At 32.4% G+C, this 18227-nt stretch overlaps 1 protein-coding gene across 1 annotated transcript in view; it reads right to left on the bottom strand.

The window, feature by feature from the left end:
• Window positions 1–5838: 5838 nt before the first annotated feature.
• Window positions 5839–18227, bottom strand: part of LOC125064297 (cardioacceleratory peptide receptor-like) — a 47951-nt gene continuing 35562 nt past the window's right edge. Inside the window, exons 8-10 of the mRNA XM_047671261.1 lie at window positions 15175–15355; window positions 10173–10305; window positions 5839–6005 (exon numbers count right to left, since the gene is read on the bottom strand). Of these exons, the coding sequence (XP_047527217.1) occupies window positions 5850–6005; window positions 10173–10305; window positions 15175–15355 (470 nt within the window). The 3' untranslated portion in view covers window positions 5839–5849. The remainder of the gene's footprint in view (window positions 6006–10172; window positions 10306–15174; window positions 15356–18227) is intronic.

The following is an 18227-nucleotide window of genomic DNA, read 5'->3' as shown; positions in this document are numbered from 1 at the left end:
TTCGATTAGCTTTCTTTTTTCGTAACAACGGTTGAATTTGAAAAATGTCACAAGTGCTTCTATAAATGCAAAGTCATAATTCGTTTCTCACACACTCTGGACTCAATGGTCTGAAATCAAAAGTGTTTTTTTTTAATTTATGAATATTTTACAACAGTGTATTTTTTAATATTAGTGGTTTTTAGTGACCTGTTATGCCCATGTTCTTCTTTTACTTTACTTACGGCACACATTCTGTGAAATCGTGCTAGCAAAAATTGTCTGCAGAATAAATAAAGATTTCAATAATACCTCATTTTGATCATTTTGGTCCAGATAAGTGATAGATAGACTCTTATTAGAATACATATTACAAGTTGAAAGGATGTTTACATAAAATAATTTACGTCCAAAATTGTTAATTTAATGACGAATTAACTTAAAATCAAAATTTTACACAAGGCGTTAATATTTAAACACACTTTACCGTGTTTAACTTCTATACAAAAGTATCATCCTAAGTTTCACCATTAGGAATTAATGAATTTTCAAAACGGCTTAAACACCTGACCTTTTCAACACGCATTTTAACATCAGAAATAAAGAAATTCGATATAAACTTTCATCTCCCATTTAAACCTCTTAGAAGACCATTCCTTTCTTAGTACTCACCTAAATTCTATAAAGAATTCCAGTGTAAAATGTCATCCCGTTAGATCCATCGGTCTAGGCTGTGCGATGTATATCATTTTTTTTATATCATTTAGTTTTTTTTAAATTATACTAATTACATTATCATTATTTTTGGTAATAAAAACATTTTTATTACCAAAACAGTCGTCGGCTTGGGTTACAAAAAGTTTGTCTTATTCATTAAAGATTATGTTAACAGCGCCAATCCTTCGAATTGTCTAAGATTTATAGCCTTCCTCAATAAACGAACTATCGAACGCAAAGATAATTATTCAAATCAGATTATCAGCTATTTAACTCATAGACACACTCACCAGATGTGTCCTAATATCGATTAGTTCATTAAACATAATAGTTTACCAAAATTATCTCCCTATAAGTTTTGTTCGTGATGATTGCTTCTAGCAATAATACAGCCTTTATACGTCATTAGTCCATTTCAACGGCAGGGACAGTAAGGATAAATAACTTTGACCTTGTATTGACATAAAATCATTGGTTGAGATCTAAAATGAAAATAGATTGACGGTTTCAAAAAATTGCACAGTCAAAAGTTATCTATACACATAATAAAATTGGAATGTCTGTTTGTAATATTAAAATAACCGCGTTTTACTAAATGCATATGTATGTATATACGGTACAATAGTTTTTACAATTTTTGTCTGTCTGTTGGTTCCGGCTCGTCCGATTTTGACGGGACTTTCACTGGCAGATAGCTGATGTAAAAAGGAGTAACTTAGGCTACTTTTATTTTAGAATTATATGTAAAATAATAATAAAGTCGTCGCTTTTTTATTAAATTCAAACGCGCACGAAGTCGTGGGCACATCTAGTTACTATATAAGTTGATAATAATAATATAATTAATTGGTTATTGTAATTTTATAATATTATAAATACCAAAATAACACTGTCTGTTTCATGCTAAAACCACTGTACCGAATTTGATGAAATTTGGTATAAAGCAATAGATTGAATCCAAAGGATGGACGAAGAATATTTTTATGCCTAAAGCAAAAACGTGAGCAAAGCTGCTGGCGAAAACTAGTTATAAATAAAAATAAATAATCAACAATTGTCTGTTTTGAATTATATATCAAAGCGATTAGGAAGTCACATGTAAATTTAGATATAAGGTTTTTTCATCTCTACTACTTCCGCCATAGAGTAGGCTATACAACTTCAATCATGTTTTGTTGTGTTATCTTCCTAACACGAATTACTTTCAAGAATGATATAGATGATTTTAATTTTGAAGAGATTATTATTTATACAATCTGTTGAACTTGTAACTGTTCAGTAAACGCTAATAAGGATACATAGATTAACCCACCGTGCTTATCTAAAGCAGATACGTGCAAACAAAAAAATTGTCATTTTTTCTATCACTATCAAGATTGAACTTTCTCAACTCCCAGTTCACCGAATATTAATTTTTATACGTTAATAATCACTGTTAGTAGTTTATTAGTTAATGAAATTGCATTCAATCCGCTCCAATGCAGTTCCGCTTGGAGCTTAATACGATTAGTGTCCTTAATCGATTTGAGGTTATACAGTTGATTAGGAGTTACGCCTAAATATTAACTTACTATAAGCTTGTATTTTGATAAACAAATATATGGATTCTTGGTAGTAGGGCTTTGTGCAAGCCCGTCTGGAGAGGTACCACCCACTCATCAGATATTCTACCGCCAAAAAGCAGTACTCAGTATTGTTGTATTCTGGTTTTAAGGGTGAGTGAACCAGTGTAGCTACAGGCACTAGGTACATAACAGTTTAGTTCCCAAGGTTGGTGGCATATTGGTGATGTAAGAAATGGTTCATATTTCTTACAGCGGCATTGTCTACAGGCGCAGTCAGTCAGTGTGACTACAGGCGCAAGGGACATGATATATTATTTCCTAAGGTTGGCAACGCATTAGCGATGTAAGTAATGATTAATATTTCTTACAGCGCCATTGTCTATGGACGGTGGTGGACACTTAGCATTAGGTGGCCCATCTATTCGTCCGCCTACCTATATAATAATAAAAAAAAAACTTAGTGATAGAGCTTTGTGCTAGCTTATCTGGATAGGTACCATCATCATGTAATTATATTCTACCGCCAAGCAACAATACTGTTTAGAGATGAGCGAATCAGTGTTACAGTTACAAGGAACTTAACATCTCAGTTCCTAGGCCGGTGGTGTATTGGCGTACAAGGATTGGAATGTTAATATATCTTACGGCACCAGTGTCTATGGGTAGTTGTGCCACGACAATATTAAGTATTGCTGTGTATCAGAGGACATGATACTACATCACACACACAGTAACAGTCTGGATAAACATGTGGCAGAATTTCTGTGAAATGAGACACATGCAGGTTATCTCACGATATTTTCCTTCCCCGCCGAGCACGAGATGAATTATAAACACAAAAATTTAAATTCAGTGGTGCTTGCCTGGGTTTAAACCGCAATCATCAGTTAAGATGCACGCGTTCAAACCACTAGGCTTTCTCAGTTCTTCATACTATATACATAATTATAATATATATTCTTGCATCAATACTAGAACTGTGTAGTTACTTAAGTCCACTATCTTTGTCTGATCATGAGAGCGCTTTGCCCAGCAGTGGGACGCGTTACACATACATTTTACATTTATTTTGTACAATAAAACCCCACACTTAATTGTATACATTTATTTACTTATGTATTAATAGTATAAAATAAACTTGCTACTACAAACGAAGTTACTTAATAAATTCAACATTTACGACATAATATTTATATTTAACGAGACAGACGTACAGGTGGGATTGATGGTAAGTGGTAATTGGCATGGCAGCGTACTGGCATGATTATCATGACATTAATACACCCACCATTTGTAATATGTACAACAATGTAAAACATTGTTATTTTGATATTTTGTATGGTAATTCATTTATTATGTAGAAATGCTTACATTAGGTCTTTAAAATACCTTAAGTTGAATAGAGTTTGACTCCAATTTTAGTGTTTAATATTTTCTTACACTAAATATTGAACTCCTTATTAATAAACAATATATAGCGGCAGTTTCATACATTGTTGTTGCCTCCTTCGTTCTAATGTCAAATTACTGATGTTAGATAGAGATCAATCAATGTAAAGTCAGCCGCTCTACTACGTTTATTAGTAAGTCTTTCTTTAAATAATTTACGAATATAACTTTTATGAAAAATAATTATGTACAATTGGGTTTTTTATGCAATTATCATTATAATTTGAATAAACATAATATAAATAACATATTTAATACCTCTTAAATGTTAAATAAAACAAAATAAAAGTCAAGGGAAATTAAATTTGCTCAACGATAATAAATAATAAATAATTTGACCGAAGTACATGTTGTAAATAAAAACTAGACACAATAACAATAAAAATTTAAAAAACTACAAATAAAATAAAATACTTGATTTTTTATCCTTATTTTTATAACTCCCTGTATTGTTATTTATTTTATTTCCTAATGTAAATGTATGCTTCTTATTTTTATATGAAACTAATTTTGAAAAGAATATTATGTATAAATAATTCATAACATATTATATATATATTTTTTTATGAATATGAACCACTTAAAATATATAGCAAAGAAACACAAATCAAATTAGAAACTATAAAATATTAAAAAAAAAATATATTTCAAATATTTTTACTGCTCTCTTGGATAATCCAATTTATAGTATTCTTTAACATACACACACACACACAAACAATTAACTTTATAAAATATCTCATCGTATATATACAGTATTTCACTTGTCGTAACGTCTTTGAGTGTTTCCAATAATTATCCAATCAGGGCGCTGCATAAAGGATCTATTACGTAATAACTGATTATTTTGGCATACGTTTCAAATGGCGTGTTACGCATTGTTTTTAGTTACAAGTCAGTTCGTGGTCAGTTTAATAGCGCATATTAAGCTTCGCCTATGATATTGCCTTCATTGTTTTGGGAATAAGCAATTATTTTGGCACATTCGAACTATTTGTCAGCTCAGTTCGTTCGTGGATGACGAACGATGAGCTCAGTTCGTTTGTGAAATATTTTCGAATACATAGTAATATGAAATATACGCAAAATTTCGATTAATGACGTCACTTGGCTTATTGAATAATTTATCAATGAAATGTAATCTTAATTACAGTTTGCTAAGTTATTTATATTAATATAGTATGTTGTTTCATTAAATTTAGAACAAATACACCAATATATAATTATGTACACTATGAACACTCAGATTTATAATAATCTTTACCTAACCTCATATAAAATTGTATACACAAATGTTTATATTCGTTACGTCTGTCTAAAATATTTTTTATTTCAAAACTTACATAAATAAGACAAAATATAGTTTAATTTATGGTCACAACATCATAGACACTACGTAAAATAGATTTATGCAATAATTATCAGAAATTTTAATTTTAATTAATACACGTACCAATTAAATTGTTTAATAAAAAGTGGACTAGTACTTTTGTCTTATTATAAAATATGACGTAGATAACTATTTGTTTTAAGTCATCAAAACAATCTACATTCTTTCATAGTCCTTCGACTGGTATGTATAAAAAATTCTGTCAGTTGTCAAATGTCAGTTTTGACAGATGACTTTGACGTTTACAACCAATGTATTCGTTTGTCTTCGATTATCACCATATCGCAGAATAAAAAAAAAATACATTAAAAGCTTCGACTATTAAATTTGTCAAAGCCCACAGATTATAATTAGTCATCATAATCATCACCGTGTCTTATCGAAGTGTGACTTAATGTGAATTTAAACTACACCAATATTTCGTTGATATTAGTAATTAGTAATTAGTTGCATGGCACTTCTGTATGAATTCATTTCGTATTTGCCTCGTAAACTGTTGAAAAGCGACTAACTGTGGCGATCCTTTATTGTGAATATTATGATGTCGCTTACCACTTTATGTTATTACACTATCATTAGTTTCGTGTTTGGACTTACAGACTAGCTCTACTGTAGTTACAAGTATTAGGTATTTCGATTATCAACAACTTTATTAATATAGTTCTGTTATTAGAGACATTCCAATATATGTAAATATACATTATAAAATAAAAGAGTATTCGTCTTGGATTAAATTTTGTATACCTGATTTACAAAAATGTGTCAGCTGGCCGTCTTGGTGCCTGGGAATGACAGTTGTTGTTCATTTGAAGTTGGGTCTCCGGGAGGTGAAGTCTTACTTTACGGGAATTACTGTTGCACTGGTGTAGACGCTGCTTTGGATTCTTAATGCTGTCATCCTTGATCTGCGATACACAAAAGGTACACAAAATTAAAAAAGGTGTCATTGTACACACGGCTACAATGGTTAAATGAAAAAAAAAAATAACAATGTGTGAGAATAATTAAACGACCAAGATAAAATTGTTATTAAAAATCCCATTCAATAACAAAAAAAGTAAATTTGAATAATGTTATATTAAGCCGTATATAAAAGATAGAGAGACCCAGAGTAAGAAAAATGACGTTGACGATGCCGATTGATGTCGATTTCTGCCAGTTCGCTCTTTAATAAGCCGCGGAAAAGAACTTCATTCCAAAAAGTCTATAGTTGAGTCCCTACACTAATAAGGATTAGTTGGGACAAGATTATCGAAAGTCAGTATATAACGAATTTTGCTGAAAACCTTAATGGATACGTCATGGCTTCAGCTTAACTTTATTTTCAATAATCAATTTTATTAAGGTAGATGATAAAACTTTCTGATCTTTCTGTGTTATGGTTAACGTAACATACTGACCGACTGTGATGAAAATTGACTGGTTTGGTAAGACTTTAATATATAATGTGCATTTTCTTTAAATAATGTGGACAAGTTATTGCGGCCGCCTAATGGAAAGTAGTACACATGCACGCCGTCCATACATTGGTGCTGTAAGAAAACCACTCCATAATATTTTTTTGATACCGGTGATAAACCGGCTTTAGGAGGCTCACCTGATGGAAAATGACTACCACCCATGGACATCTGCAAACCCGGGGGGCTTGCAGGCTGGTGTATACGCTCGTTTCTTGAAGGCTTCCAAGTCGTATCGGTTCGAAAAAACCACCGGTCGAAAGATATCACCAATCATTCCATCATATCACCAATGATTCGAAGGCATTTTGATAAGTCAAGGATTGCAATTTTAATAAAGAACCTTTGTTTGACACACTGTTGTACTTTCTATTCTGATTGCTTCTGCAGTCCAATGTTAGACTGATGAATAAATAGCCGTCTCTGACTTAAAATGCTTTACGAGGAAAAATAATGTAACACTTTCAACTTCATACTACAAGACTGCTATTGAGCGATTTGGACTAAAATTGTAAGCATAAATTATTAACTGACTAATCCAGGATTCGAACCAAAGACCTCGAGATTTGAAGCCTCACAAATATTCACCAGTCCACAGAGGCAAATAACCATCAGGTACCATCCTCATATATTTTACAGTGAAACAGCAACACTTAGAATTCTTTCATTTGAAGGTTGAGTGAGCCAGTGTAATTGCATAAGGGGATATTGAATCCCCAAGGTTGGTGGTGCATTCGCGATGTAATGGGTGGCTTATATTTCTTACAGTGTCAATGGCCAGTGGTGCTCACTTATTATCTAGTTGCACATTAACAAGCCTACCTTCCCATATCAAATAAAAAAATCTTTATACACCGTTTTTTTTTTAAATACTTTATTGCACAACACAGGGATACATAATATAAACACAAAACATTAAATAAATGGTGCGCAAACACTTTTTAAGAGCGCAAATAAAATATGCTTAATTGAATATTTTAGCTCGCATTTACAGCAAAACATTTAGATAAAGAGACATTAATTTTGTTAACCTAAATGGCCTGACATCGCGCTATACAACAAATTTCAATACCCTCTTAGTGTTTTAGCATGTCTGTCAGTGACGTTAAGGGATCCTCTCTGTGACAAGTACCGAACGTCCCCTATTTTGATAAAGAGTTCTAAAGAGGGTACAATGGAATATCGAAGTTGATTATAGTCGAACATTTCAATTGTAATATTGATTTTTTGAATAATAATGAAAAGATTTGAAAAAAAAATACGCTTTATAAAACCTTTTATATATATCTTCGTCATTTATACATTAACGTATAATTTCACACATAATTCTTAATGTAATTTTAGAGCCGAGATGGCCCAGTGGTTAGAACGCGTGCATCTTAACCGATGATTTCGAGTTCAAATCCAGGGTGGCACCATTGAATTTTCATGTGCTTAATTTGTGCTTATAATTCATCTCGTGCTCGGCGGTGAAGGAAAACATCGTGACGAATTCAAAGTTCTGCCACATTTGTATTCCACCAACCCGCATTGGAGCAGCGTGGCGGAATATGCTCCAAACCTTATATATTATATAATGTATGTAATTATAAATCTTTTTCGCCTTGAAAATTCTTTTGTAATAAATTAATGTAAAACGTATATTTAAAAAAAATAAAAAAATTCATAACTCCACACTGGTAACTAATAAAATATCGTGAGGAAAGCTAAAATATCGAATGAATTTAAGTCACTTATATCGTCTGGCAGTAGTACAGCGAGGTAGTATCAACTTCTTAAATTAATTAAAGGTAATTCCTAAAAGAGAAGCAACACAAGAGGTTCTTGCCGAGAAAATAGCCTTTTAAAGGTTTTATCACTTTGAAAATCTTTACCTGTATCACACAAACTGTCACCCACCATTTTACATCTTCGAGGTGTGAATTAAAAAACATAGCTCATGTCCTTCCACGGAATTCAAACTATCTCCATGACACATTTTTTCTTAACCGTTTTAGCAGTTTAAGCTTGAACAGGCAGAGTTTCGCATGTACAATACTAGTATTGATATTCACAACAACTACGAATCATACAATTTACGCCAGGAAAACTTTATAAATAATTATTATCAATATGTGTACGAGCCGGGCAGCGCGTACAGTGTTATGTATCGTCGAATAAGCATTTTCACATTATTTATTGCTATGTTCTGGTTTTAACGTTAGATTAGCTACTGTAAATACAGGCAAGGCTTAAAATTCTATTTCCTTTAGTAAATGGTGCAAAGACATCAACAACGTCATATAATGGCAGCGAATACTTATGAGTACATTCCAAATATAAAAAAAAAAATCATTAATTTATAAAATGTATCGGTAGTCGAAATAAATAAACAATATTAAAAATTTACATAACATAACTGTATTAAAAAAATATTTACCGTTCGTAAATAATACAATAACAACATTATTGCTTGTATAGATTAAGTTAGTAACTTGAAGTTACGAGACTTTCGAAGTAATTTCATAAAGGGTTACTTGGGGCATTATTATTTGTGCTAACATTATAATGATAAAAACATTGATATAAAATTTGGTTTGTTGTAAATATTCATTTAGGTTTGTAATTTCGTGTCTCATTTTGGCATTTTACCAAAGATATAGTCTGTAGGAAATACCATTACGGTCGGAAGAAGCTTATTTTGAATAAGGAATGTATTGTTGGCCAGACATTGGATTTTTGTTTAAAGGATGAGATTTTTTTTTTATTTTAACATAAAAGAGTATTATTGTTACGATTGATTACGTAATAATAATGGTTATTTAATTTAATGTAAAATTAAATTCCCTTGTATTTTCAATTTTTTATATATAGTCCAGAGATTAAAGACAAAATATAGACCGAACTTCGGAAAAAGTTGGGGAAAACTGGATGAACCTTCCTTTTGTGGTTCTAAACAACATCTCCAAAGTCCCTTTTGATCCATATGCCGCTAAGAAAGTTATCCAGGTTCAAAGGTCGCGAAACAACAACAAACAGTTTTTCGCGATTATCTCGTGATTATTTCGGTCATAATAACGGAAAAAAGTGGTTAGTAAATTTGTAGCTCTTAAAATTGCCAGTAAAAAAATTATATCACTTATCCTCGGAAAACCAAGCGTTTTGCGTTTTTAATAAAATATTAATAACAATTAATGCAATTAAATATATACATATAATTGCCAAAGAACTATGTAACATAAAAGTAAATAACTAACTCCTTAAATTATAATAATTATTATATCATACAAAATATAAATTACAGTATTCAATGAGAAAATCAGACCCTTAGTATATACCCTTAGTTATATAGCGTTATGATCTATACGTTACCTCTTTGCGCTTAAGCCGCTGTACCAATTTAGATGACATTTTGTATGGACATAGTTTAAGTCCTGGAAAAGGACAAAGGCTACTTTTTAAATTCATCTCTCAAGGGAGTAAAATTGGATGTAACGGCTTGTGAGCTAAAGGTAGATCTTTATATTTCGCGCGGGTAAAGTTGTAAGTAAAGGTAGTATGTTATAATTGTATTGGTTCAATTATAATAATATTCAGCTGAAATACCGAACTAATTTTAATGAAACCGTTACTTACTCTGATCGTTAGTTCATGTCTGGTGCGTCGGTGTGATGACGTAAGCAGTTCGGTGTGGGCTCTCGACTCGTTCACCGCAGAACCGTCGCCGGTCTTCATCCAGCACCAGAGCCACTTGTACGGAGGAATGTTGCTGTATAAAATAAAATTAGTAAATATATAGCTGAATGTACGTTAATAATTACAACGTCATCTAAATTATTACGTAAAAAAAGTGGAAGCTTGTTTTTGTATCAATTTATTATTCTTATTTGATTGATTATTCTATCCCTAAAGGGCAATACTTTGAATTGCTATATTCTGGTTTGAACTTTAGATGAACATTGGTTCATATATTATTATATAATTTTAAGCCTTGTCTGTTATATTAATTTTTTAGCCTTATCTGTTACATTAGTAAATACAGACAAGGCTTAAAATTCTATTTCCTTTAGTAAGTGGTGCAAAGACATCAACAGCGTCATATAATGACAGCGAGTACTTAAGATCAAGTAAGTACATTGCGAATTTAAATAATAAAAAATAATCATTCAATTTTATTAAGTTTAATACTCTTTGTTTTAAAATATTGCAATGTACATTGAGTACGTACAGTTTTGTATATTGATAATATTAATTGCATTTTTGTTTAGTAAAACAGATTTAAGCATACGACGTTGTTCATCGGATTCGAATTCATCATCTCTCGCTTGCCCCTAACTCATTTATTTGGGGTCGACGAAGTGAGTTTTATAACGCTGCCAGACAGATAATTTGGCTGACTTTTACGGCCTACGTGCTTGACGCAAATCCCCCTTGGGAATGCTTTGCCTGGTGGGTTCGTTTCCGCCACCATACTAGTTGTTGAGACGATAAGTGCGTACGGTATTAACAATGTCTCAGTCAGGTTTTACGACATGTACGGTTGAGATAGTTTGGGACTATTTCTTCGGTAAGAATACGAAATCGGAAATATCAAAATCAGGACATAATTATTGTCTGTAGATTTAAATGTTTTAATAAAACGAGGGGTAAAAAATAATTATTTTAACCGTATTAATCAAGTATTCATAAAATAATTAATGAATATGTGTACATCTACTGTTATATATCTTATTTAAATAAAGACTTAATTTTTTTTATAAAGAAAAGAAATTGTAAAGACCTTGTTTACTTAGTTGACTATTGCAAGTTGAGTAGAAGTCATAATAATAATAATTCCGTGGCCCGGTGCTGAGGGACAAAGTCAATTTTTGAGTAAAATTTCATTTAAAATGTAATAAAAAGATATTTACCTAAACGGCATCAGCTCAACATAAGAATAACGATAGGAAAAATTTTATTTCGGACACGAATATTTTACAATTGAAAAAAGTACATATACACTTGACAAAACTTAAGAAAGTAAACATTACTTAATCTAATCGAAAAACAGCAATAAAGAATATAAAAAGACATTTAAAAACCAATGAATGCAATCATGTCTCAAATACGTGTACCATTCAGCTTCCAAGTTGGTTTCCAAAACTGATTATTCCTGATTTTCAATGATTTACCTTAGAAGCTATAACAGGCATTACTGATACCAAAAATATACGCCTATTGGCGTTGTTATTTTGTACGACTAACAACCGTTCATTATTCTATACTATCAAATGTAACCGCTTTTAGCATAAGGCCACGGAATTATTTCAATATCTTCAAAAGTTATTATTCTAATTAAGAGCCACGCGATTTTGTTTACATTTAAACACTCTGCAATACTCGTAAATCATTTTCAATATCAACAAACAGAGGGGAAACTTTAGAGTGGCTTAGGCGGGGAAGTATTGTAATTAAGAGAAACCCTACAAGATGTATTGCCACAGATTGGGAGTTGACTAGATACTGCATGTTCATTCGCGTGAAAACCGAGCGTCTCCTTTATACCTACGATGACGTCACCCAAACCATACTTGAACATCATTATGTTAAAATGTATCACAGCTATTTGAGCAATAACATTACTTACCAATGGTAGGTATCTCAAATAGAATCGATTTTCTACCCTAGAATAGTTTATACAGCTTACAACTCCACAATCACTCGAATTTAAACTAAAGTTTACATGGTGGCAGGGCTTTGTGCAAGACCCTCTGGGTAGGTTCCATCAACTCATCAGATATTCTACCGCCAAACAAAAGTACTCAGTATTGTTGTATTCCGGTATGAAGGTTGAGTGAGCCAGTTTAACTACAGGCACAAGAGACATAACAACGTAGCACCCAAGGTTGGTGGCGCATTGCTGTAATGTAAGGAATGGTTATTATTACTTACAGCGTCAATGTCTATAGGCGGTGATCACCACTCACCATCTGGTGGCCAATATGCTCGTCCGCAAACCGATACCATAAAAAAATGTTTTTAAAAATAATCACAGCAATTTGAGCAACAAAATTTCTTACCAATGTTATTGTAATACCTCAAATTGATGTACTAACCTAGAATAATTTTTACTGTTCATAACGGTAAATAGAAGTTAAAGTACTTCGTGATAATGCTTCGTTTACTTTGTCAGATGTGTTATGGTTACCAGCCGCGTCTAAATCTGTGTATATTAACGTCTTGTACTGGATGATTTGTTGGGTAAATAAGCGACTGGAATTCCGAATTGACGTTAGATGATAGTTGTTGTTATCTTTAATATTAATGTGAGTTGAGTTCTTATTATTTAGCTCAATTTTAAATACAAATAGTGGATATTCATTTATTAATAAACTTCGTATAGGGCTTAGTGTAAACGGCATATTAATTTATAACTAAACTGTTGATCACTGTAATGAAAAAGGAATACTTAAAATATATTATTTTTATATTTTTATGATATGGTTCGAACAGATGATACACCGGATGGTAAGTGATCCCCATCGCTCATAAACATCGGTTTCGTAAGAAATATTAACCATTCCTTAAAAAACCAATGCTACACAGACCTTGGGAACTAAGATGTGTCTTGTGCATTTAGTTACACTGGCTCACTTACTCTTTAAACTGGAACGCAACGTCAGCCAAGACGAGCTTGTTATGCAAGCTCCTACTACCAAGTTCAATTAGGTTCTTTATAAGCAATAGTGAATCGTCATGTTATAGGACTAAATTGAATATAATCATAAAATTACCATCTGTTTGGTGTTAATTGAATCTAAATGAACACTATGGAAATCAGCGATTCCAAGTAAAAGCAGCGTTTATTTTATCATATATAAGCCAATAGGTCTCTCGATCTCCGTTAAATAAACAATTAAATGTCTATATGTGTTTTTTAAACATATTAATTTAATTTATCAATGAGCAAAAATTTAAAATAACCGCTGGTATTTAATAAAGAACGAAGTTTTTAATGAAACAAAGTTTTTATTTACATAAGAATTAATAATATTAAGTCCTTAAATAGGTATATACAAATATGAATTAAAAATAGTTACTGTGTAAATCATGACCGCGTGGAATGGTCGCAAGCATTCCCGTTGAATCGAAATTCCGATCCTCTGGGCAAAAAACAAACCGGCCCCTGACACCAGTGGAGGCAATAAGGCGAGGTGTTATACTTTTGATGAAGCTTTTTGCACGAATACTCCAACGTTCAAGTATTTTAACAGCAAATGGGACAAAAAAATATATTTGGAAAAAACACAAACAGAACAGAAGCCGCTTGCTCGTTAGTGTAACTGTCCAACTGCTGGGCAAGGGTCTCCTCTCCGATTATAAAGTTTTGGCTCTTATTACACACTGCTCCAATACGGCATTAGCATTAGCAGCCTGTAAATTACCCACTGCTGGGCTAAAGGCCTCTTCTCCCTTTGAGGAGAAGGTTTGGAGCATATTGCACTGCTCCAATACGGGTTAGCGGAATACACATGTGGTAGAATTTCGTTAAAATTAGACACATGCAGGTTTCCTCACGATGTTTTCCTTCACCGCCGAGCACGAGATGAATTATAAACACAAATTAAGCACATAAAAATTCAGTGGTGCCTGTCTGGGTTTGAACCCGAAATAATCGGTTAAGATGCACGCGTTCTAACCACTGGGCCATCTCGGCTCCAATACGGGATTGTAAACAATTTCGTATAGATTGTTTAATTTATAAAAACAAATATCAAATTACACATTTACAATATTTTCTTATTTATACATTATTATATCATAGCTACATATCATTACAAGCTCCTCGGTCGATCACATTCTTGGCTTTTAACACGAAATTTAGGGAACCACTAAAAAAATAATACAACGAAACCATAATTTATCTAAATGGGACAATAATATTTTATTGTATCTAATCGCGGTATCGTGAGACGCGAACCGAAAGCTCCCGGTCTGATAGGAACCCCGAAATGCTAAACCTAGTACCACTTATTTTCCGAAAAGGAAACCTTTTACGGCCAATTCGTCATATTTAAATCATTTATGAATGGAACGGAGACTGAGAGTCGAGATGGCGATACAAGACGTGGATTTTAACCGACGGCCTGAAATCTGCGCAAGCATTTTCATTAGTACAGCCTTTTTATTTAGCACTTATTTCATTATTACCATATATAATTTGGTTCAGTGGATATTAGATGACAATCTTAATCGATGATCATGACTTTATGTCACATGAAACTTGATATTATGTTTTCTTTTGTAATAAATGTTATATTTGAATTGACGTGCTGTCCGTGCCATTAAAATTACTCATAAGCAGAATTGAAAATTTGTCTTGAGAATTTTTAATTGTATGAATAAAATAAATCTTCTTTTTGATGCGTTATTATGTCTCCACAGAAATGTTATGTTATTTTAATATGCCTTTAATTACCCGAGTGATCCTCACTATCTGAATTTATGAATTGCAAATTGATAACGAAAGTTATTATGATATTTCATAACAACTCATATTTTTATAAAATAATCTTCAAATTGTCACCTTCAGATGAGAAGAGATCTTTGTCCACTTGAGGGACATTGACGGGCTTTAAAACTTTAGTATCTTACTTACCGGAGACTAATAAATATCCTGTTAGAAAAGATGAAGTAAATAACAGGGTTCGCTGCCGAGTTTAGTGGTGCGAGGCTCTGGATGAGTGAAGCGATGGCTATATTCACTTGTGTGTCGGGAACGTAGCCGTATACTTGGAGGAGGTCAAAGATCATGTACGGCGACCAGCAGAGGACAAAAACTGAAAAGAAATATACATTAAATCTAATCTAATTTTACATTATCATACGAACAATTACTTATTAATTGTAAAAGGCATAGAATAAGACTCTTTTAATATCCTTTGACTGTCTCGTTGGTCTAGTTGCTAGGTTTGTCGAAAAATTCTCAACAGCCTGGACAATACACTCCCGTGCCTCGGAAAGTGCGTAAAGCAATTGGTTTTGGGCCTGAACTCATTTTTTATTTTTATGATATAGGTAGGCGGAAGAGCAAATAGGCCACTTGATGTTATGTGGTCACTACTGCCCATAGACGATGGTCCTATATGAAATATTAACCATTCCTCACGTCGCGCCATCAACCCTGGAAACTAAGATGCTATATTCCTTGTGCCTGTAGTTACACTCACTCAATTTTTAAACCGGAACACAACGATACTGCTGTTTAGCGTTAGAATATCTGATGAATGGGTGGTATCTACCCAGACGGGCTAGCACAAAGATCTACCACCATCGGATTATAAGAATGAGGGAATAGATAGTGCATCTATATTTGTGCACGATAATATGTCCTGAGTAGTTGACTGGTCTAAAAAAGAGTAACTATTGAGCTTCTTGCCGGTTGTTCTCGGTAGAATCAACATTCCGAACCGGTGGTAGCTTTATTTTAAATAGTTTGTTAAATGACGATTCAAAAGTGCTTGTAAAAGCCTACTTGAATAAAGTATATTTTGATTGATTGATTGATCACCCTTGAGATTAGCCGTCGTGAGCGAAATCAGTCAGGACGCTATCATCGTATGATTATACTATTTGTGACTGAAGTGGAATTCGTTGAATCAAATGCCTTTTACAAACGTATCGGACCTATTGGACCTGAAATCGACAAGGTAACTTTTATGACGCCAGTAAGTTTTTTTTAAATTAAATTAACAAGCCAAAGCTTCAATTAACTATACAAATAATATATTAATTTAACTAATTATAGTTATTTAAATATAACATACAAATTGGGACTTCATTTAGTTTTTAAGATTAAATAGATGAATCCTGGAAAGCTTTATAAGTAATGTCTTTTTTTAATAAAAAAAGGGAAGGTGCCGTGGGACTCCCCGTTCGAACGAAGTTGCTTTTGATATTTTATTGTTTATATGTGTAACATAACAGGCAACAAAATGACATTATTATTAGAGACTTATTTTAAGTGTTGTTAATAAACGTGCTGTAATATCGAATTAGGATAACCATGTCCTGTTTTGATATGTATTATAAATAAATACTTCTTTTGTGAATTAAAACAATAACAAAAAAAAAGTTAAATATTAAGCCGTATATAAAAGGAAAAGACCGAGAAAATGGGTGAGAAAAAAGGGGAAAGATCTCCGGGAGGGGGCTAAAGCTTTTTACTTACGTGACGATATCTGTTATTTCACTCAACTATAAGCCGCGTAAAAGAACTTCGTTCCACAACATATATATTGTATATAGAATAAGTGGGGTATATTTTTATTTCAACATGTACATGTCATATTACACCCACAGGATATTGCCCAAGTAGAGATTACTTCGAAAATATCGTATAGGACGAAAAATGGCCGATTATCTTCGGTCACAATACATACTGCATTAAAAAAATCGGTCGTATTAAAGTATTTATTCATTATAGTAATTATATTATCAAAATCGTTATAATTCAAAATAAACGTTATTAAATTAAATGTAAATGTAAAATGCGTCAATAGTACAATGGTTAACGGGCCGCCTAGCGATGTAAAATATCGCAGGGTCGATCCTGACCCTTGAGCTAGTGTCCCCACTTCTAACGCGACTGATAAGCTTAATAATAGTTTAAAAAACTAAAAAAAACACGCTTTTAGAACGCACTAAAATATACATGGAGCGTTGGTGCAAAAATAATAGATTAAAAATGTTTTTAACGCCATCTTGGATGTCCGCCATGTTGGATTTGAGTAACGTGACTATTTTTTTCGTATTCCTGACAGCAAACACTTCAATTTGATACCCATATCACGGGGGTTGATTTCAAACAGTCAGTCCGTCATCTTGGGGAGGCCGCCATATTGGATTTGTAATGACATTTCTTAGCTAGTCATGTATCATCAGAACTCAGAACGTGTGCAAAATTTCATCCTAATCGAAGACCGGGAAGTGGGTCAAATTAAGATTCAAAGATTTTCTTACAAGCTAATATAAATGTGTTAAAAAGAGGGGTAAATAGGAATATTAGTAATTACATAATTAACTTGAGCACTCCTAGAATCCTTTTTTTTTAAAAAAAAAGGAAAAAAATGTATATTATATTTTTTTAAGCATGCTGAATTATCACGTAGAATTAAATTGAATGTAAAGCAAACATAGAAAGTCGAAATGAACTCAGGAAAAAAATTAAAAAGTTATTCTTTGTCTATTCAAATATATCCCATATGTAAATCAGGGAATGCGACCTTCACGTTTTATCATATTAACTGATTATTTCCAAATATTAATTTCCGAAATTCAATTTGATATTTGCGAATCATTACAAGACTAGCGTGTCGTTAAGTGCTGGAATCTGCGTTAGTGAATTATGACTGTTTAAAGTCAACTAACTTTTCAGAAGATCGAATTAACAACTCTCTGTAGCCTCTTTAAAACTTTCCGACGAGACAACAAATTAAAGACGCCAGCATTTTTAAATATATACTGTTGCATGATTATATAATAAAATAAGAAAAGTGTGTAAATTAATTTATATATTTTTGTTAGTTACGACTTTTTTAATTCGTTTTTTTTTTTTTTAAACTATGGCGGACGTTCAAACTACCTTAATTTTTTCTTAATTGTTATATTGATTACCAAAAATGATATGGATAGTATCTTATATATGAAAAT

The sequence above is a fragment of the Vanessa atalanta genome, chromosome 5 (genome assembly GCF_905147765.1).
Source record: "Vanessa atalanta chromosome 5, ilVanAtal1.2, whole genome shotgun sequence".
Classification (NCBI taxonomy): Eukaryota; Metazoa; Arthropoda; class Insecta; order Lepidoptera; family Nymphalidae; genus Vanessa; species Vanessa atalanta.
The sequence above is the reverse complement of the archived record's forward strand: the minus strand, read 5'-3'. Positions and strand labels throughout refer to the sequence as shown.